We start from the raw sequence: 23679 nt of genomic DNA, 5'->3' as shown, positions 1-23679 counted from the left end.
TAAGCCAAGGGTCGGCAACCTACGGCCCGCGGGCCGCATCCGGCCCGCGGGCCGCATCCGGCCCGCGGAGTAACGCAATCCGGCCCGCGACGCTTCACCAAAATTTATAGACAAAACGACGAATTTGTGAATTTTGCAAAAAGGTGAATTTTCACCATTTAATTTAATAATCTACCCTCGAGGAGCAGATTATTAGACACGGAGCTATGGATCGTTTTGTTATTATGTGGTCTTCATTAATTAAACGGTATTTTATTCATTTCAATTATTTCTGTGAGCTCTATGGGATTCGTTTTTTGTGTGCTACGACTCGTCTCCAAAATTTGCCGCCTTGTGGCGTTTCCGCGAACGCGTATCTGCCGATTTCGTGCTCAGCGAACGTCGGTGTATCTCGTGATTAGCGAAAGTGGGCGAAAGTTTTTATGGGGAACGTTAGACTGTGGGGCCTGAACTGGTGATGACTCGGATCAGTTCGCATTTTAAATTCATGTTAAAATTTAATAAAATGAATGTGTAATCGCCACGGGTCCTGGAAAAGCATGACAGTCCTTGTACCGTAACCGGACTGGTGAGTTAACGCATATGATTTATGGAAATGATTTTATGGGTAATGGTAGGCTGTGGTACTTGATCTGGAAATATAGAGGTGACTCAGATCCCTTGGTATTTCAATTCACATTAAAACTGAATTATGAAGAATAGATCATTGTCACAGGACCTGGAAAAGCTGTGACAATATCCCGATACCGGTAAGTTGCCTCATATGATTCTCGGGGAATTGGTGATAAAATATCTCGCTTAGAAGAGGATATTTGAGCATAGCTGTTTTGTTTATGTAACAGAATTTATTGTGAAGTGGACTAAATTTTAATATAACCTAGTAATTTAGTGAACAGGTTTATTGAGCCAGCAATATAATTAGGCGAATGGCAACAAAGCGCAGGAAAGTTGATGCTGAGGGAAGAGGGTTCAATAGCACGTGGACGACAAAGTATTTCTTTGTAGAACACTTGGGCAAACCTACCTGCTTGATTTGCTACGCATCTATAGCTGTCAATAAGGAATGTAACATTAGACGCCACTATGTGACAAAGCATCCCAAATTTTCAGAACTAGATAGCCAAAGGACGAAGGACAAGATTAAACAGTTAAAAGACAGTTTAGAAAAGCAAAGTTCTTTCTTCCACAAACAACACAACGAAACCGAACAAAATATTGTTGCTAGTTACGAGGTGGCTAAATTAATTGCAGAACACATGAAGCCCTTTGTAGATGGTGAATTTGTGAAAGAATGCTTGATGACCGTCGTTGGTATTGTATGTCCTGATAAGGAAAAGTTATTCTCAAATATCAGCCTTTCTGCTAGAACCGTGACTCGGCGAATAGAAGAAATGTCAAGGGATGTGAAGCGTCGTCAAAGGGATATCATCAATAACTTACAATTCTTCTCAATTGCAATTGACGAGAGTACAGATGCGGCAGACACCGCTCAGCTTTCAGTTTTCGTGCGTGGAGTAAGTGAAGCTTTTAACGTTGTTGAGGAGTTTGTCCAACTAGTTCCCATGAAGGGAACTACAACAGGTGCTGACATTCTGAGCGCATTGCTGCTATGCATTGGAGACATGGACCTTGATCTATCAAAGATGGTATCAATAACCACCGATGGAGCCCCGGCAATGACAGGTAAGAATCGAGGCGTCTCAGCTCTACTTCAAAAACACATAAGTGACCTCGAAATTGACAACGACATCGTCAAAATACACTGTCTGATTCACCAAGAAGCCCTGTGCGCCAAAGCTTTGAGTTTGAAGGGTGTTATGGATACAGTAGTGAAAGCTGTCAACATTGTGTTATCTCAAGGCTTGAACCATCGCCAGTTGCTTTCAGATGCAGAAAACGAATACGGCGATTTACTTTACTTCTGCGACGTTCGCTGGCTTAGTCGGGATACAATGCTAGAGAGAGTGTATATACTGAGGAATGAAATAGCGTCATTCCTTGAAAGCAAAAATAAGAATTTTCCTGAATTTCGCGATCCAAAATGGCTCTCTGAACTGGCATTTCTAGTTGATTTAACGTCCCATCTAAACAAACTGAATTTGCAGCTCCAGGGGAAAAATCAGCTCGTACATCAGATGTGGAGACATATACTCGCATTCGAAAGGAAGTTATGCCTCTGGGAGAGCCAACTGGAAAAAGCAAATTACGCTCACTTTAACACACTTAAAGAAAGAAACCCCACAAGCAACTTTGAGTTTGTTTCTGTAATACGGGAGTTACGAAGCGATTTTTCCTCCCGCTTTGCTGACTTTCGTTCTCTTGAAAGCGAATTCAGGCTGTTTAGTACTCCGTTTGATGTCAACGTGGAAACAGTTGCAGAAAATATTCAAATGGAGCTTCTTGAGATGCAATGCAATGAGGAAATTAAATCCATTTTTTATTCGAGAGATGTGTCACTGGTTGATTTTTATAAAAAGTATCTATCCGAATTTGATAAACCATGCGAAAAAATTCACATCGATGTTTGGAAGCACATATGCGTGCGAACAATTATTTTCAAAAATGAACATTACAAAGAACAGGCGGAGAACTAGTATTAGTGATGCCCATTTAGAAAATGTTCTGATATTGGCTTCATCCAGTGTGTCACCTGACGTCGAAAAGCTATCAAGCGTAATGCAACAACAAGTGTCACATTAAATATCCTTTCTAATTTGTTTGCCTGTACGGCGACTTGAGTTCACGAGTCGTCACAGAGCTCGCTATTTACAATCTAAAATTTCAATTTCTGATCTGTGTAAAAATGTGATTAATAAACAACCCATTCGGTTTATAACTTTCTTAAAAAAATATGTCTGCTCCTGAAGTATGTGTACAAACGTGGCGCACGACCTTCAACATAGTATGTGTACCAGCTTTGAGTTCAGGTTGTGCGTCATCGCCAAAATATGTCCGGCCCGCCAGTAATTGCAGCCTTCAATTTTGGCCCGCGAGTGCCAAAAGGTTGCCGACCCCTGGTCTATGCCAAAACTTATTGCTGTTGGGTCTAGCCCAAACTTATTTTTGTTTGATCCTAGCCCAAGGGTCTAAGCCAAAACTTATTGCTGTTAGGTCTAGCCCAAACTTTTTTTTGTTTGATCCTAGCCCAAGGGTCTAAGCCAAAACTTATTTCTGTTGGGTCTAGGCCAAACTTATTTTTGTTTGATCCTAGCCCAAGGGTCTAAGCCAAAACTTATTGCTGTTGGGTCTAGCCCAGACTTACTTTTGTTTGATCCTAGCCCAAGGGTCTAAGCCAAAACTTATTGCTGTTGGGTCAAGCTTAAACTTATTTTTGTTCGATTCTAGCCCAAGGGTCGAAGCCAAAACTTATTTCTGTATATAGTTAATATTTCATACAGGTCAACTATAATCTAAGAAATGTGGAATGAGATTATGATACTTTCTCGTTCAAGTATCCTTGTGGCTACTGCAATATAGATTATTACACGAGGAGAAAGGAAAGGCAGCTTAATATACAATAAACTAGTACTTGAAAATAATATGTAGGATATTCGTCACGACACAAAAGCAACTATAAAATGGGACATATTTCTATACAAAACTAGAAATAGGTATAATTTGAGATAAATGGATGTGTTTTTATTAATGTAACTAATCCAAAACACTTCTTACTGTAACAAATTATGGTTTGCAGTGTATCACTCACATTTGTCAAATTTAAAAATAATAAATTCTAAAGGAATGTGAATACTCAACCATGTGAGAAATTGTATGCAGCAGTTAATAATCAAGAACTTTTCTAAAAAAAAAATATATAATTCATCTCATTTGAACAGAGATATAAGCAGGTAAGGAAGTGCATTTCCCATTGGAAATGCACAAATTTGAACGGATATAAAAAAGAGAAACAAAAACACCTCAACCTCATAAGCAGTGAAATAAAAAAATTATAAAAAATGTCACATAGACAGAGGTGACGGAGTCGAGCAAATATACCCAAATTAAATCATTGGTCAAACCGCAGCTTCCGCAAACCCCTGCACATAATACAATACAATTGCAATAAATAAAACAATAAAAAAGAACCAAATTTAGTCCCGGCACAATACCCGATTTTTCACAGGAAGTATACCCAAAAATTTACTCTAAAATAAAAAAAAATGCCTACCGGTAACTACAAATCTATAACAGTATAAATCCCAGCTATGACATATAACACGTAAATGACAAAAATCCCATCGGAGCTATAATCAATTGTACAAATATAAAAAATCATATATAAAATATTTAAAATCAAAAAACAGTTACACGATAAGCTTATAAATAAAACAATATGAAATCACAATGGAAATAAATCAAGTGGCAGGACTACGCTACGCCTGCCATAGCAACGAATGATTCCGTGGTCATATTTAACAGGTTATTCTGGTCCTCTTAGTACGAACCCCAGGGTTAAAATATGAATATCATTACATCCATAATGTCATTACTATCAACAATATTGTCATTCTCAAAGCCAAAATCAAGCAAATTAATACCATCTAAGATGATCAACATAAGTAATCCTATATTTTCCACTCCAGAGATGGCCAATACCGAATGGCGAATAGTTCACATTTTCAATACATTTGGAATTATTATTTTCGAATATGAAATATCGGATACATTCGAAAATAAATTCAAATAAAAGAAAGCATATTTTAGTGTATAAAGAAGTTTGCATACAATAAACAATGGAATAACTGTTATCTACAACCAGGCTATTCACCAGACATTTTATGTCTGCACATCGCCGTGATATTTTAGAGTAGTTTTGTTTTTCACATTGTAGTAGGTACGAAAATACAAATTAAAAATTAATTATAATCAGGCAGTTTAAAACTTTTCATGTTGATTGCCGTGGCATTTTAGAATAGTATGCTGATGGTTTTAATTTTTCGTTATTTTACGCAACCATGAGATAAGTTGAACAAAATCAAAATAATACAGCGAGGCATTTTAGATGCTGTATCTAAACATTTTGCGCAACAGAAAATCATCCTAGTGAAAAGTCTATACTATTATCTATCATTATCAAAATTATTTGCAGAAAAGAGAGAAAAAGTATGAATTATATTTCCCAATAATTCCGACAATTTATTGGGTATCGTAACACTTGTGGCATTACATACCGTAAGTTTAAATTTTTCGACGTCATCGAAATGAATATGTAAATTAGAAGCCTTGCAGGGGAATAGCGGCTATGCCAATCACTCAATCGTGCAACAATATGAGACGCATGTCACACCGAAGATAACAAACAATCAAAGTGCCAGGTCTATTTCATCGTCAGTACAATACAAAGCGCAGAAAACTGTTCGAAGATTTCACTTAGGAGGCAAAACACCTCACTGACAGCTGAATGCGGCTATTATTCAGAAAGGTACTTGAATCGTTTTGGACAACCCTGTTTACCAGTATTATTAACATTCTTGATATAATAAACAAAATGTGAAAAAAAATATAACACTTTAAAGGGTCTCACCCAACCAGTTTACCAACCTATTCTTACATGGATAAAAAATACCATACAAAATCCCCCACATTAAAAAACAAAGATTTGACAGTTACATTGAAATTTCGTTTCTGCCAAACAGCAGATTTCCTGATTGATCCCTGGCAAATTCGAAGGGTTCAGATGGGGCATTATTGAACAGTTCAACAATTTCATCATGTAACGTTCATTCATACACAACTCATCGAGTTGTCTGTATATGAGTTGTCTGTATATTTCAAGCATAATTAGAATGATTTTCCTACAGGTGCAGTCGATAAAACTCCCAATATAGAACTCCATCAATGACTTTCATTAACTTTCAGCAGCTGCACAAAATTCAAACTTCCCTGGAATAGAACAGTAGATCTACAGATAAAGTAGGTTGATCCAAGGTTTTCTTCATGGTCAGAACTTTTGAAATATGACATCCTTCATCCACATTCATATAATCTGATGCCATAATAAAACAATCACCAGGTTTGACCAGATTGCCCCATCTAAAAAAATATAAATCAAGTCATTACAAATTTGATCTGAATTATATGATTTACTGATCAAACTCTCTTCAAAAATACGATTCGGATCATAGAGACAAACAACAGAAAAAAATAAATTGTCATTAGGTTGAAAGCAAGAGTGCAAAAATGAAAAACCTCATGAAAAAAACTAAAATTTCAATTAAGTGAGTAGTTGAAAAAACACCTATAAAATTTAAGTTTAGAGCAGTGGTTTTTCACCTTCTTGGTGGAGCGGGTCTACAGAAACATTCCGGAGTGAAGCCTTTTTCCACCAGTGCTCTGATAAGAGGCGAACTACAGCTCACTTGTCAGATATAATGGTTACCGGATAATGGTCAGATGTCAGATATAATGGTTACCGGACCTTTTTCCACACGACCCAAATTTTTATAACATCTAAGACTACAAGTACTCCTGTATAATGACTGCAAGTGGATGTGGACGGTACACATTAGACCAAAAAAAAAATACTGAGTACGGCAATGCATAGGCGGATCCACAAAATATTTCATGGTGTTTTACGTTTAAATACGATTTTACGGACTTTGGGCTTTTATTTTATGCAAATTACTTGATTACTATATTACTTGATTTTATTTCAGGATATATTGGATATTTTATATTCGAAAATAATAATTTAGAATGTATTGGAAATAGTTAGGGATGGGCCGGGATTCGGATCCGGACTCGGATTCGAGTCGAATCCAGACATTTATTGGACTCGGATTCGATTTCGAGTCCACGTCGTTTTTGTTTTTACCGAGTCTATAATCAATTCTGTTTTTACTAATTTATGCCTATGTTTTTACTTTTACCCCTATAAATCTCACTACATACCTTAACTAGTTGAAATTCAAGGTTAGATGTTTAACAATATCACTCGTGTGTATTATAAACACTCCTAATAAAAACGACGACAGATATCCAGATAATATAACGCAAGGTAAAAACTATTGATAGCTTATAACAATGATGCGCCAGTCGCCTTCAAACTATCTATCTATCCTTTTTGGTATACGTGTGGTACACAATAAAATATGTGTTAGCGCAATATTTTTGAGTTTTCGATTCGCGTAAATAAATATTAAACATGCGCAAGATCAACCCAAAGGGGAATCTCATCAATACCTCTTTTGAATCAAGTTTATTACGTGCAATCCTTTCTCTAAAAAAGGGAGCAATGGAAAGCATGGAGCGTTTTAGAACGTTTACATGAACTACTAAATTGCAAGCATTGTATTGGCGACGAGTGGCATCTCTCTACCATTTGCCCATGCGACATAGTAAATTTAAGGTTAGAAATATCTGGAATTATGGGAAAGCATTGTAGTCAAAAGCTTTTTATTTTTCTATTTGACATGTAAGAATTTCTTAAAAGCCGCCCAGAATTGACACAAGGTGGTGGGCTGGAAATCCAGTTCACAGTCAAGGCGCACATTGACCCACGTTTACGTTTGTATTATGGCAGCCAAAAAAGAAGAAAAATATATTTTTAAATTGATTCAACAGCTATCTGCGGAACCATTAGGCAAAAAATATGAGCTACGACGTATGTTTGTGAGCGCGCGATGCTGTAGTATGATCAAAAACGTGTTTTCTACTTTTACATTGTGACGTCACGGACTCGGAGGATTCGATTCAAGTCCTTGACCTATTACTCGGATTTGTCGAATCTCTGTAATGCCGGATTCGTCCCATCCCTAGAAATAGTACATTATTCAGGTATATGAATTGATTTCAAAGAGTTTGAAGATACTATACTGACCTTTACTATGAATATGATGACTAGAAAATATGGCATCAACATTGAATCTTGTACATTTCCGACAACATATTTTGTAAAAATAGTCGAAACGTGAGCACAGCATACATGAGTAATGTGATGTTATGTGAACTCAGAACGAAGAAGTTTAAGGCTGATGACAATCAGTAAACGGCACCAGAGTCTGCAATATGTATGGAATATAAAGGTTCGAATTGTTTCGGTGAGGCATTAATGAAATAAGGCAATAAGGTGCCAATTTACAGACAGTTCGCCATGCTTCTATGGTCAAAACCATATTATTGTGTTAGTTATCACCTTAATACCACCACCAACATAATTTACCACAGTCATACTTTCAATCATGTTTAGGATACTTGATTGAAGTTAGTTGGTGCTGACAATAATGCCTTTTTCTGTATAGATTCGGTATAATTGAGATATGTGAATAGAACTAGACAAAATGAAATATTTAAAATACATGGTTTGTTGCTGGTAATAAAGACCTGCCAATTGTGGTAGCAATGAAACAATGCGACATAGTGACATATCAGACTGATATTCATTCTTCGACTGAAGGAAACTATCAGTAGCGATTGCTGCATTTATGCAAGAAAACTGTAGATTGTAATCTAATGAGATTGGAACGTATTTTCTTTTATCACTCAAGCCCCATATAAGATAAAACTTCCTTTACATTATCATTGAAATTCCAACACTCCATTTTAGAAGAATCCAAATTTTGATAACAAAAACTTTGGCGTATGCAAGTCTCCTTTAATTAGTAGTGCTTGAAATAATCAACCAAGTGCATTATACACGTGCCAGAAATTCCAACTCTCAACTCTAGAGAATTCAAAACCGGACTCCGTTTAACAATTTTTAATTTTGGGTCCAAGACAAATATTATCTGCAGTGTAAAAGATTTGGAGACTAAACTATATCATTAATATTAAATTCACACCAATTCAAATATAATTCTATGTTTAAGTGGCTTTTCATACAGAATCTTTTTTGAAGCAAGAGATGCAATTAGGCCTGATTACATGTCCATCAAAACCAGTCCAGCGAACCGGTTCTGTCAAAGTGGTCTAGGAGACTACTTAGCGCCCTCGATTACATGTCCAAACCAAAAAGTTGAGAACAGTTTTAGAGTTGCCGGATTAAATCAAATAAGTCATGATTTGCAAACACTGCATATATTTTATTTTCAATAAATTCATAAATTCAATACAAATGTAAACTAAAGTATCATAATTAAATTCACGTTCTTGATTTAAGTTCTTTGAAGTTATTTGCAGAATATGATGAGGGGTTGCTTTCCCGTTGAAATTTGCCCACAATCTAAGAACAAAACGACAAATTTATTGGGGGCATAAAAGATGAACGATTTAGATCATTTTGGCCGACCATCCAGCGTTCCACGCTGCAGACTACTGGCACCTTACGCCACACAATCCATTCAAAAATCACAGTAGGCCTACAGTTACCAGTAGTCTATTGGCAGACTGGCAACCATATTAAAACAATTACATTTTATCACAACACTTGTGTGAAGTGGGCTCATCCTATGTAAACAGAAGCACTTTCATTATTTAATATCGCCCTACTACTGCGACGTTACCGACACTGAAGCTTTGTATTTATGCTGGTACTGGTATGTACAGTAGGGTGACCATATTTCCAAACGCGAAAAGGAGGACACCTCGTTTGGTAGAACAATATTTCACATGTGCCTGAGATATACATTATATATCTACTAGTTTCTGTAGGATTAAAAATAGAAATAACAATAGACGAAGTAACGACAATGCAATAATGCATTCTTGTTTTGTTAACGAGCAACTGTAGCCGCAAGTAATGCACCCCGCTTCATTATCAATTAGATTAGGTTTTTCTTTCCGGCATAATGTACTGGGTCTACTGACATAATTTACAGCTAAAATTGAAATTTCACCAAATTGCTAGAAACAAGATGAAATGACGTCAAGATAATCGCAGAACAACACGATTTTTACGTGATAAACAAGTATGCATTTAACCTAGAGCAGTATAGATGTGGTTCTAAACTTTTGCGTGTCTGCCAAACCTCAAACGCCATTGTGCTAGCTCTAGTTGAGCCCCATTCAACGGTTGAAATTACTGAAATAGGAGCGCAATTAGAACTTCACAATAGAGAAGCTAGTTTGGTGAATGGTTTTAGAAAATGATAATTATGGTGTAACCTTAGATATCAATATGCAGCGTGGAAATAGTCATTGTTGTGTCACAATGATGCTGGCAGCAATAATCTTTTGTTGTATAAAAATTGCACTTTTGAGATAGGGAAGATGATACGACACCTCAAAAATGTTGTTAGCTCAGTCATTTCTCAAACTGCATTCGAATGTGGATTCTACCTTATGTTATGACTTAGCGTTATTTTGAGGCCGTCCAGAACGGATGATAATTTAGCAAAGCTCAAATGAAATATTTGTTGCCACAAATGTATTACTTAGTGAAACTAAAAACGTCTTGAACCTATATCAATTTATATATACACTTATTTCCTACATTTAACCTGTTCGTAAAACAGAGCTATAATTTTTTAGTAGATTAGAAATGAGGTGTTGAGCACGAAATAACTGTTAAACCCCTGTTTATGTATTTATTGACATATCAATGCATCTTACTTACTTTTACTTAATTTTTTTTAACCCATCAAAAAATGTTGAATATGTCCTGAACAAATTTTAAATATTTAATCCTTAGAAAAAGGAGGACATTTTGACCTTTCAGAGCGTCCTCGGAGGACATGAAATTTTTAACGAAAAAGGAGGACAAATCCTCCAAAAGGAGGACGTATGATCACCCTAATGTACAGTAAGGGTAACGGTACCAGCTAGAATGCGGTATTGCCGTATGGTGCAATTCCAAAAGAATTCTCAATGCAAACTGAAGTCGTACTGCACTCAGTTTATACCAATGAATCTTTGGAGATCAAGATTTAACCTATCATGCCAATATGCCGCACCAGTACCGGTATTTCAAATTTGTGTTCAGCAGCGACACAATAGATGCGGAAGATGTTTAAATTAAACTTGCCCTATCTAGCTGAATTTTTATTAGTTCAAAAAAGCAACTCACTTACCAGAGATGAAAAAGAAAACAACTTCCGTACCTCCTTCGATCCCGGTGATTCACGATTGCTCGAGTAGCACGGCGAAGCAACTGAGCAAGACCAGTTAGCTCACTTCCAGACCTCCTAAATAGGAGGTCTAATGTTCTGGACCGATAGCACGGATTTGAATCGCAGGCGAACCACTGAAGCATGAATATGTGGTCTGCTAGACCGGTTCCAGCGGACATGTAATCAGGCCTAAACAACTGTCCAGCTTTATAAATGTTTGGATAGAAGAATAGTTTGGTCACAGAAGTATCAGATAGACAGATATCAAACAGAGAGTAAGTAATACATAAATAATCAAACAAAGAAAAGTTATTTTAGTTACCTGCAATTCAATAAATGCTGTACTGTAATGTATTGCAAACAGAAATATTGCAATTACTGGATAGACAATCATGTCCGACTGAGACGTTCTCACTAAAAATACGAAAAATGAAGTTTTAAATAGATTTTAAAACCTAAGCGGAATCTTATATTGTATGAAAGTGATTCCTGTGAATAATAATAATTTGTCACGATAAATCGATGTTTCCTAATGCATTATTATTCATCCGTACACAAAAGGAACTACCGGCAGTAATAAAATAATAACAATATTAACATTAAGGTAATAGGAGTTGCATATCTGACAATATTGGACATTGGCGCGGGGGTGTGGCTCAACGGGCTAAGCGTTAGGAATACGCTCGCCACCGCACCTCTAATTACTCTGCGTGGGTTCGCAGGTTCCATGCAGGATTCCCATGCAGGGATGGTTATGTGCGAGAGGATTGCTGGACTCCTCGTCGTCGTTGGGTGGTTCACGTAACCGCTGGTCGGTTACGGCTTCCTCCACCACCAAGTCCATGCTTCCGAAAACAAACAATACAGTAAAACTAATCCCATACCCGACTTGGAATGGTAACTGGACGAGAGGCCGTGGTTCGCCATATGGATAAGCCGTCTTTTCGGCTTTCCTCTCCCCCGGGATAAATATGTAAATCCTATCCTTAACTGGTGTATAATTGTCAGTGGTTCCCAACCTGGGGGTCATGGGATAACATATTTAATGTACAACTTTTTTCTATGAATCCAGATGAAAAAATAAATTTGTATATAGCCGGAAAAATTATGAACGAGAAACAATGGAAACCAATATTTGAGGCTTTGGTTGACTAATTCCAAACTAAGATTTCCCACTTCAGTACACTCTTACCAATGTGATATATTATCTGTTGACAGCATGCATTTTAATTTTGACTATAAGTTTGTGGTTCAGTGCCTTTTTCATTGACTTCCCCATTTACCTATTTTGGAACCCGTCTTCTCTCTCTATGAATTCTATATTATTTATTGAATCTCTAATGAGCCGCTTTCCAATGTATTCGCAAGCCGCAGTCCCATTTTTGCACAGTTTAAGTGATTTATCATAATAGACTGAATATTTGTGCTACACAATTCGAAGTGCCCACTATATATATAAAAAAGCAAATTTCTTCCCCTGGGCAGAATTCTTCCCCGATTGGGAAGCATTGCAATAGGTGTCTCATTTTACCACTTGTGCGTTGGAGTATTATTCGACAAGAAACTTTACAGTTGCGGCAGAAAATTTTTGTAGACATGGCAGCGTCAAAAATTGAGTATGTTCCTCATTTTTTTTTTCAATTTCAAGTGTTGCGTGTAAATTGCGCAATTGTAAAGACCCTCTGGTTCATCTTCTACTATCAAGTCAGGCAAACTTTCTATGGAATGAGTAACAAGAAAGTACGAGTTATGCATTTTCATTAGCTTATTTTTAGCTACCACCCTGGTCAATTATGACTCCCGTTATTTTCAGTTTTCAGTAAATCAGTTTGAAAAATTAGGTAGGTCTTGTAAATTGCCCTAATATCCGGAAAATACAGTACTCATCAAATAGTACTGATAGTGCAATTTCAATTTTGGGGATAACAGGGTAATTTAATAAATGATAGTCTTTGAATTGACTTGAGGATAACTATTTTGCAGAAAACCTTAAAGCTCAATAACATCCTCTCTTTTGTATGGCATACTAATTTACAATCATCATATATTGTGAAAGGGTGCGGTAAGTTATAAAACATGAGTTTTTTCCCGAATAACTTGGTGCCGCACGAACAAAAAGTTTGGAAACCGCTGATATAAACAATAAATGGGCAATTATAAAACTGGCAAAACAAAATGGTCTTCGAGGTGTAGTAGCAAACCTAATGTATATTTGATAATTTATAAGCAAGATACATATATTAATTTAGACTCTCGGATTTAAAATTAAACTTGCAGACCTTTGCGGACTGTATTGGCAAAATCTTTGAGTGCCACGGAGCTAATGTGGAGAACCATTGCTCTATTAATTATGCCCGCACCATAGGTTGTAGACCTCTGGTTCGAACCCATCCGCGTTTGAATTAAATTAGAACTTACTTCGGCTCTCAATTACAAATTTGTTGAATTGTCTATCAAATATTGACTGTCCATTTAATGCTTTTTCAGTTTCTTTCAGAAATTACAAATTCATGTCTTCACTAAAAGTTTGAAATTTTGACTCTTTACTCCAATATCAGTAAAATCATGTCACTCTCTAGAATCCGTCATCAAATATTAAATATAAATTACCTTTCCATTGCCATATCATCACACAAGGTATTTTGTAATGAACAATTCAGATGTTCATAAAATGTTGAGTTGAGGTTATTATCATCCGATCATGGTCTTCTGTCTATCTGGGCTGCTAATCTTCTGTTGGAATGGCCCACTCTCTTTGTACTAAAAAATAGATCAACTGTGAGCATAAAATGTAGAAGAGTAATGAGATCTTGAGTAATAGTGAAGACTTTTTCAGCTAGTGCTCTGAAATGAAGCGATAACTACAGCCCACTTGTCATATATGACCGATACCAGCACCTAGGTATTGCATTATCGTGTCTTGCATTAATAAGACTCTAAAACATTGGTTCTCAAACCTTTATTAAAGTCGCACCTCATTTATAAAATTTGTCAAGTCTTTGTCAAACTCAAAAATAACAAGATAACACATTGAAAATACGTGGATAGAACGTAAATATCGAAATCTACAAATATATTCATTTTTAATTACCGTATATAATTGCATATAAGCCGAGTTACATTTCATAAACTAATACCGCAATTTTAAACTGAACGATATTATCATCAATGGCGCCAGGCTAACAAATAACATCGGTGATAGATACTAAATAATATTTAAGAGCTATTTCATAGGCTGAAAATGCAAAGATTTCCCGGTATGCCCGGTCACTATTGATGAAAACAATGAATTACGACACAATTTGCTTCTAAATTCGGTCACCCACGATATCTTGACTATGTTAAATATACAATAATAATTGTAAAATATTTTCAATCAAAAACATCCTCGATGTGTTGTAAGTACTTCAAGTCGGCGCTCATTTAAATCCTCTCATGTCGACAGTAATTTAGTCGTGCCGTAAGGGGCTGTCTTCGAATACGAATACGATTAAACATAAAAATCGAAAAATGTTCTCAATCAAAATGTGTGTGCAATATTCCCTATTAATATAAACACTGAAAACGATACTAGAAGATAGCGAATAGCAATATTTGAATATTAAATTTGAAATGAACATCATCGACTGTAATAGTTGCTTACAGCATGTTACGATTTGGAGAGTCGGCTCAGAGGCGTAGCTGAGGGGGGGCAGTGGGGTACATATGCCTCCGGGCGCCAAGGTACAGGGGCGCCAAAATGAGGCTTGCAAAAATTCACAACAAGGGTAAAAAACGGCCACAAGCAAGATCGCACCGGCGGCAGACATCTAGTCTTAGTACATGGCAAACTGCACACTTGGTCAGACCGCTTACGACTGCCGACGTCATCACGCACATAGCTCGCGCACGGTCAGATTTCCATCGTAATTACATGGCCAAAAAATCTGGCCGGAAAACAAAGCAAAATTTGATTTGGTAACGTTAGGTAACAAAATGCACCGGGTTAGTTACGTGTTTCTGTATCGTTAAGTTCTTGCCTGCGCACTCCGATGTAAGTTGATATTAGTTCTGTGCTGGAGACAAACGGAAACATGTTTTGAGTAATACGTGGTTTTGTATTTCGTTGTTGTCAAAGTACCGTACTTTTCGGCAGAGTTACATAAAATATATTATACTGTGCTAAAAGACCCCAATGCTTTTGCAAATTTCTACGACACGGACATCAATGGCCACGAACTTTTCACCGAAATTGGAGATTGCAAAATGCTGCTCAGTAACAGAACTGAAGGTCAACCAGAAACTCCTTTGGCTCTTCTTGGTTTTATTGTGTCTTTTGGAAACGACGTTTTACCCAATCTGCGAATTTCTCTACAAATTTTGTTAACAATACCAGTTTCAATTGCAAGCTGTGAACGGTATTTCAGCAAATTGAAACTTATTTTGTTGAAAGAGAAACATTGGAAAAACAGATTTTGATGACGTGTTAACCAGTTTGCGACAGTGAAATTGAAAAAAAATGAATTTATTATAGACTATGTAAATCATCTTTGACAGTAACTGAGTGGGACATATGCTCTATTTTGTATAGCTTTGCTTCTTCTTTAAATAAAATGTTCCATTAAAATTTGAATTTACGTATACATATATTTTTGAATAAATAATAAAATATATAAATACATATAAATTTGAATTCACATATCGTCACGCTAATAACCGAATTGCGTAAGTCATTTTTGGCGGTTTTGAGTTTTTCATAAAATAGGTATTTATATAATGCTGCGCACCTGTCTGTTAACTGTTATTTTTAAGAATTCTGAAACCCATAAAAATAGAGATTTTGTATGATATGCAAATTTGTTCAATTGTAATTGAAACAGATTAGGGATTTTGGATTGTTTGGTTTTCAGGACTGGTACATATAGTGAAGTTGCAAAATTGCGCATGTCCTCTAGTCATAGACACATTTTTGCCTATGTCACAGTGCGCCATTATGACGTCACATGACTGCGTCATACAAATTAACTTAAATCCGGCTACGATCAAAAAGTTGAACTATGACAAATTAATGACTCTCAATGGCACAGCAATATCATTAGGAAGTTTATTTATGTTTTTCTCAAAACTGCTAAAAATGACTTACGCAATTCGGTTATTAGCGTGACGATATACAATTAAATGTAATAGAAAACATGATTTAACGTGGGGGTCGGGGCGCCAATTTTATAGTTTACCCCGGGCGCAAAATATGCTGGCTACGCCTCTGAGTCGGCTTATACGCAAATTTTTATAAATTTACTATTTTAATAAAGTCTTTTTTAGAAGGTCGGCTTATATGTGAGATTGGCTCATAAGTGAGGCTATACGGTGGCTGCACTCCAACTAACCCCTAGTGGGGCACACCCAACTGTTTGAGAACCACTGCTTTCAAATACCATAGCAATCTACGGACATAATATGTGTGGTAAACTGCCCGATTATAATTAATTTTTCATGCATATTTTTGCCATTCTGCGAAGTTATTAAATAAGCTACAAAGATCCGTGAAGAATCCCAAGAAATGTTTTTCATTCAATTAAGTATGATAATAATTGATTGAATATACTTAATAACATTGGTTAGCTTAATAATATGTCCATCATAGTTAGGGATGGGCAATTCAGAATACCGAATCCGGAGGATTAGAATTTAGCAGGTTCTGATGATAGGTTGCGGTTTCTGCCTCTTCATCACCATGCTTCAATTTTTTTATTTCAGGTTTCTAATTTCATATTCAAATATGAGCGTTTTCTCCCACGTGGAAATCTCACTGGTTTAATATTACTTGCATACCTTTGCGAAAAAAAAAAACTGTGAAATCGGCAAACATGGTAATCTCAATTCTCAAGTGGCATATTCAGAACAGCAGCGACTTAGTGGCGATATTCTGATAACGTGATTGCAGCAATCTTTATTAATATTTTATAGAAATGCCTTGCTTTATTTTACATTATATTATGTTTTGCGACCTGTGAGTTTTCCCAAAAAATGATGTAAACCAAAAGCCAGGCGGTAAATGAAACAATATTATTTGCGATTAGTTTAGATCAAATATTAAATAATATTATTACTTTTAGGACACCAATTTCCAAGATACAAATTCCAAAGTTGTATAGCAAAACATGGCAATCTGTCAAATTTATTCTTCACTAAATAAATATAATTTATACCTTTTCCTCTTTCGTGGCAAATAATTTTGATAATGATAGTTAAAAGTATCGAATTTTACTAGGATGATTTTCTGTTGCGCAAAATATTCAAATCCGTGAACAATACCAGCATTCAAAATGCCTTACCATATTAATTTAATTTTGTTTAACGTAACCCATGGCTGAGTCGACATAGAAAAAAATAAAATCATTTGGCCTACTAGCATACTTTATTAAAATACCATGGATATAAAATGCATATAAAATGTGTGGGCAATCTGCGGACATAAAATGTCTGGTAAATAGCCAGGTTGTGGATAACAATTATTCCATTGATTTTAAAAACAATTTCAAAATGAAAATCTTTCTGTTTCACAGTTAATAAATTAAAAATTACGCCAAATTTGGCATTTGAAACTTATGACATAAATCATGATTTTATCTAGTCAACTAAATTTGATAAAATTTGTAGGCTATTTGTGATTGCACAACAAAATAGTTTTAAAATGAAGTAATCTCTTGGCTTAAATATAAGCAGAAGAAGGTAATTTCTGCCTATTATTAAAACCAAGACCTAACTGACAAAAAGTCTCGCGAGGATGTTTTAGAAGATTCAGCTTGTGTAAAAGTTCCGCTCAAATTCAATTCTCACAAGAAATTGGGCAATTTATGTCTTCATGTCCTTGAGTAAGATTAGACTAGGGCCTATAGTTAGACCAACCATACGTCACGGTTTAAACGTCTGTCCCGGTGTCCCGTCCCGGTTAGCAAAATGTCCCGGAATTTTACTTCAGTGAAATTTTCAAAATTAACTCCGACCTTATGCAAAATTATGAATAATTCCGTCCCAAAAGGCATAACTTTAACTCGAGGCTTATATCTTAATTTTTTAGCTTATTAGGTTGAGTAAAATATCGCGCATAGCTTGAGAAATCCTTTGGCTAGGGAATAATGAGTGACGTTCATTTCGTCATTATTCTATTGACTCCAATGAAACTACAGCAATTGCTGCATCAGAAGCCTTATTATGCTTGGAGTTGGAGAAGGCATAATAACTTTCATTTGGTTTTGTTTGAGTCATATTATGCTGAAAGTAATCTAGAACTTGAGATTCTGTAGAGTAATGCAATATTAAAGCTTATAGATATAAATATGGAATAAAAATTTGCAAAGCTCAGGCCGCCGGCCTTTCGTCCAGTTATTTCATTTATAGTTTTGAGTTTGTCCCGGATTATGCCCAAGAAATTATGGTAGGTCTACCTACCTAGTATCGGTACATCGTGTCTGGTATAGTTTAGTACCACATGTACTTCTAGTTGACCTGGCTCAACAATTTTTGCATATGTCAATCCTAACCCCCACCTGACTACGTCACCGAAAAATTACGTCATTTCGATGTCACAGTGGCGTAATAAGGCCCACCGAATTATGCGGATGGTCGTCCAAAACGCGCAGACGATCACCCGAAATCGAGCAAGCAATTTCTCCCGTTTTCTCGTCACAACGATCACGATAGGAGAGAGATCGCCGGCTTTAGCAAGTTCGTTATCGGCGGCGCAGATGACATTTCGGGCGATCGTAATTATACTTTGGCAATCCCTATGACGTGATGGTGACGTCGCAGTGACGTAATTTTTGGATGGCATAGTCAGGTGGGGGTTAGGAATAGCATATGCAAAATTCGTTATGCTACGCCCACCGGAAGTACTTGTGGTACTAAACTATACTAGACCCGGTAAATCTTGGAGGTAGGCTATTTGTAGACCATTAGCTTGTCTTCGCTGGTATCAGCTTGATATTAGGCCATTCGTTTGACTAACCTGGCTCAATGAATCCATATTTCCAGTCTCGACGTCGCCTACAATTATTTTCCCATTTGTTTCTTCTGCCGGCATATGTTGATAGCTTCAATAGTTGCACTGTTTTGCCATTCCCGAGCCGAGCGACCCTTCATTTATTAGCAGAAGGCAACAGCCTAGCCGAGGGGGAGGATCGCGCAGAACCACTGTAAGATCGCAGGCGACGTTGATCGAAAATGGCGCCAATTTACATCGTTGCGCAATCTAGGTATAGAGGACTTGCACGGGTCACGTGACTTTGTTTACTGGACGGCAAAAAAACAAAAACGTCCATTTGGCTCCTATCAGTTGCAAGTCGGATTACACGTTTCCGTTTTGTTTGGCTGTTGAAAATGGTTATTTCGTATTGTTCCGTTGGCTGTACGTATAGTATAGACCAGTGGTTCCCAAACTTTTTTGACCATCGCCCCCCTAAAGTAGTTTATACAACTTCATCGCCCCCCGGCAATACAAAAAAATGGAAAGTCAGAACCGAATATATTACAGACCAAATAAGAAGACAAATCATAGTTTATAGTGTTTTATGAGATAGATGAGCTTGGTGCTCTTCAGCGAGTTTTTTATTATATCTAAAATTACCCCGTTTACTGGTGGAAAGGCGATTTCGTTGTTTTGATAGCAATAGTAACACGGCTGAAAACCCCCTTTTCCACCATATAATAGGTCGGAAATGAAAGAATCCAGGGTTCTACCTCCTCAAAAACCGCCGTGTACTCTTGCCTTATAGCATTTCACTTCCTAAATTCACCCCATTTCACATTAAAATAATGAAAATAAAGTTAATTTCCCCAAACTTATAATAATGATTTTCGTACATCTCATTCATTCGTACAGCCTGATGACCTGCACCAAAATACTTCGGTAAAATTCATCCCCGATTCCTCATTCTACTACGGCCTCCAGTCTGATCACCGGTCCATAATTTACCAGCCATTTGTTTTTGGATTCATGGACTCGGATGTGAAAGAAGCCGTGACCGACTATCGGCTACGGCCCAGGGGTTGGCAAATTTTATGTCGCTCGCAGGACAAAATTCAGGGTTGCTAGTCTTATGTGGGTCGCATATATTTTTTGAAAGTTAAAAACGGAACAGTGCGCGAAAACTGCGACAATTCGTGAACTCAACTCAGTCGTCTTATTAAAAAAATATTACAATGACATTTAATGTGACATTGTCTTTTTGCTGCATCACGCTGGATAGCTTTACGACGCCAAGATTGAAACATTTTCTAAATGGGCATCACTAATCCCAGTTCTTTGTAATGTTCATTTTCGAAAATAATTGTTCGCACAAATATGCACTTCCAAACATCGAAGTGAATATTTTCGCATGATTTGTGAAATTTTGATAAAGATTTTCTTTAAGAAGATACATTCTTACAAAAATATGAATTTTATTTCCTTATTGCTTTGCAATATATTCAAATATTGACTGCGCTATTGAACCCCTGAACCCCTGCCCTCAGCATCAACTTTTCTTCGTGTTTCCATTTGTCTAATTATAATTAAATTGTAGGCTCGTTAAACGAGTAGCTAGCTGTTCAATGGAATTTTTAGGATATAATAAAATTAAGTCCAACCGTGTCTCACGATAAATCCTGTTACGTAAAAAAATGTAATTCACTCCTCGAGCGTAGATTATAAATAAAAAAAATTTCATGGTCAAAACCGCCGGTTGGATGTTTCCCGGGCATAGACTTCCTTGTTTACTTCGTGACATTGGCCAATTAGCAAGATGCAAAAAACGTAACAATGACCCCTTTCGCATCCGCTCAGGCTCTCAGACACGCTCACTCAGACATATTTTCAGGCGTGGTCGTGAACATTACCTCATTTTGGCGTTTGTGAATTATATTCGTTAGTTTTTAGTTGTTTTTCGGAAATTTAAATCAAATAAGTCAATGATTACTTTGTCTTCCTATGAGTTTCAGTTTAAATACAGCAATCACAAATTAGTGTAGAAATAGCTGTGATAGACTAGGCTAAAATTCTTTATCGGTACTTTCAAAAAACAGATTGTTGAATGGTGTGTATTAGAATGATAGTTTGAAACAAATGCCCCATTTTACAGGCAACAACTCGCGAAACCACTCTTAAAATAAGCACCGAAAATTTTAAAATGGTAAAGTATGGGAAGAATTTTCCGCGGTCAAAGGTCGGGGAAAGGTCCATTCAGTGAATCGTCCCGGGCCAGATTATTTTACTCCGGCCGTATTTTGCCGACCACTGGGATACGCAAACTACCGTACCTTAATGCGAAGACGAGTCCAGCAATCCTTTCGCGTGTGATATTCGCCCACATGATTTAAGCCTGCGAATGCACACAGAGTACAGAACTAAGTGCGCCAAACCTAAAACAGGTTTCGCGAAATCACCCCCCTAGCGCCCCCTTGGACTTTTTCGCCCCCCTCTGTATCGTTTTCGCCCACTGGGGGGCGATATCGCCCACTTTGGGAATCACTGGTATAGACAACGAAATGGATCTTCAGTTATATTCCACTGTTTTCAAAAGATCCGGAACGTCGCGCAATGTAGATATCATCTATTGGCAGGACTGCTTGGTGTCAAGTCCAGAAGTCATCTCGCTTGTGTTTCACTGTTTGCGGACAGCACTTCGGTGATGGTGAGTGATAATGTGCCGTTATCAATTTCTTTAAATATTCATAAGCTTCCTCATTTCAATGGAAAGCAGATGACAAACTACTGTTATTGGTAGGCCTACTTGCAAACTTGACTTGTTTACGGAATTAATCATCAATTGCCGTAAGGTATTGTTTCCCTAGTTAGCAGGTAATCTATTAGTAAGTGTGAAAAGTTGAATAGATAACTAGAGTTTAACGCCAGTGCTCATGTAAAAAATAATCAGAATTCAATTGAATTCGCCATCTAGGAATACGCTCGCCACCGCATCTTTGATCACCCTGGTATTTTCACAGGTTCCAATCCCATGCGGGGATAGTTATGTGCGAGAGGATTGCAGCTCCACTGAGGGTGGTTCACACCAAAGTGACTATAACACAAGTGAGGACAACCATTGGTAACGTTATAAGCGCTTGTGTGACGTCACACTCGCCATTTTGGGTTCAAAGTTATATTGCTGGATATGAACGCTAAGTTATGTGTAGAGCGTAGGTGGGGTTGCCAACCGTCCTTTATTTCAAAGGGCAATCCTTTAATTAAGCTTCTCGGTTCTTGTCCTTTTTAGCCGTTGTTGTTTTTAGCTAATTGTCCTTTATTCTTTCCAACGTCGTTTGGCCCGATAGTTATAGCGTAAATATATACTACTGCGGTTATAATGCTGTGTTTGATGTATTTGCAAGCTTTTAATTATTCTTTTTAATTTCGCTTTGGTCAGGCTCAAATAACCAAAGAAATAACAATTTTATTAACATTGTTTGGGTATGAGTCCAATGTTAAATAAACAATAAATGAAAAAGACGTGTAGATTATTTTATTATACCTTTTTAGCTTGTATATAATTTTTATTTTATTGTTTTATATTGTTCTTTCCTGCAAGTTACAAAATATATGATGACGGTAATCAATGTCCTTTATTGAAACTTTTCATAGTTGGCAACCCTAAGCGTAGGACTAAACTTGCCTAGCACTTCTGATAATTCCCCTACGGGTGTCACATCCCGTTATTATGTGCAGGAAAATTACTGAACCTTACAACGGTTCAGGATGGTTTTCACAACCACTGGTCGTTTACGACTTCCTTCACCATCAAGTCCATGCGCCTGGAAATTATGACCGATCAACAAATTAGAAACAAGATAGGGGAACTAACCAAATAAATTTTCAAATTCATTGAATTTATTTTTGTGGGTGGAAGTTTGCTATATAGGATGAATTAAATCAAATAATAAAAACAAAAAAGAGTTTTCCTTATTTTTAATTTGATTGGATGGAGATAAACATAAATTTGATAGGAAGTGCACAGAACAAGCATTGGAATGAGAATTTAGCAGCACGTCAAGCACAACAATATAAAATTGATCTTACAGCAGTACTAATTATATATGAATCAATAATACAGATGTTATTAAACATCTTTATCCTTTGGTTTAATGAGTGACGCGTAAGGTTTGGTATAAAAATTGTCAAATTAGTTTATCTATTTTATAATTGCACAGTGAAAGTTATATTTATCACACATTTTACAGTACCACATGAAAATATATATATATGTAAATAAATTATAGAGTTCCTGCATGTGTGCTCAGAACAAGTACAAAGATGGCAATTCCTTTATCACCGTGAATTGAATAATTTATTACACAGTATTACAAAAAAATATATGTGAATAGAATATGGAGTTCCACCATGTGTGCCCTGAACAAGTACAAAGATGGCAATTCATTTATCACCGTGAATTAAATGATTCATTATACATTACTACAAAATATATGTGAATAAATTGTGGGGTTCCTGCATGAATCTAATAATCTGGAGTGTATATTATATTATCTATTTGACTTGAGCTCTTGCTGCAGTTCTACTAGCATACTGTTTTTCAATCCCTTTATTTTCACCTCTTTTGCATGAATATTTAATCTTACAGTGAGAAAACGTTTCAAAATTTTAAAAGCGACATTGTGGCAAGATGGGAAATTATATTTCAAGCAGTCAACTTTATCTATCAGAAAAGTAACTGGCGAACATATA

At 36.6% G+C, this 23679-nt stretch overlaps 1 protein-coding gene and 1 long non-coding RNA gene across 5 annotated transcripts; one reads left to right on the top strand and one right to left on the bottom strand.

Moving 5' to 3' along the window:
- Window positions 1-926: 926 nt before the first annotated feature.
- On the top strand, window positions 927-2700 carry LOC120346531 (general transcription factor II-I repeat domain-containing protein 2A-like). The gene is made up of 2 exons (XM_039416297.2): window positions 927-2254; window positions 2583-2700. Exons 1-2 carry the CDS (start codon window positions 927-929, stop codon window positions 2698-2700), a joined length of 1446 nt encoding a protein of 481 aa, XP_039272231.2.
- A 731-nt stretch (window positions 2701-3431) lies between these two features.
- On the bottom strand, window positions 3432-20388 carry LOC144419951 (uncharacterized). 4 transcript variants are annotated; one of them, XR_013474393.1, is made up of 5 exons: window positions 18973-20388; window positions 13596-13745; window positions 11308-11399; window positions 7820-8000; window positions 3432-6033 (listed from the first exon to the last, which is right to left on the bottom strand). It is a non-coding gene; the product is annotated as an uncharacterized LOC144419951 (long non-coding RNA). The 4 variants fall into 4 exon arrangements; XR_013474394.1 differs by lacking the exon at window positions 18973-20388 and adding an exon at window positions 18417-18868; XR_013474392.1 differs by lacking the exon at window positions 18973-20388 and having other exon boundaries at window positions 13596-15431.
- Between the last annotated feature and the right edge of the window lie 3291 nt (window positions 20389-23679).

Source organism: Styela clava, chromosome 2 (genome assembly GCF_964204865.1).
Source record: "Styela clava chromosome 2, kaStyClav1.hap1.2, whole genome shotgun sequence".
NCBI classification, from domain to species: Eukaryota; Metazoa; Chordata; class Ascidiacea; order Stolidobranchia; family Styelidae; genus Styela; species Styela clava.
This window is presented reverse-complemented; position numbering and strand designations above follow the sequence as displayed.

What these genes read in the sequence shown, in the direction of transcription:
- LOC120346531 (XM_039416297.2), top strand. Translation starts at nt 927, where the DNA reads ATGGCAACAAAGCGCAGGAAAGTTGATGCTGAGGGAAGAGGGTTCAAT. An exon ending in AACCCCACAAGCAACTTTGA is followed by an intron (nt 2,255 to 2,582) that starts GTTTGTTTCTGT and finishes TACAAAGAACAG; the next exon opens with GCGGAGAACTAGTATTAGTG.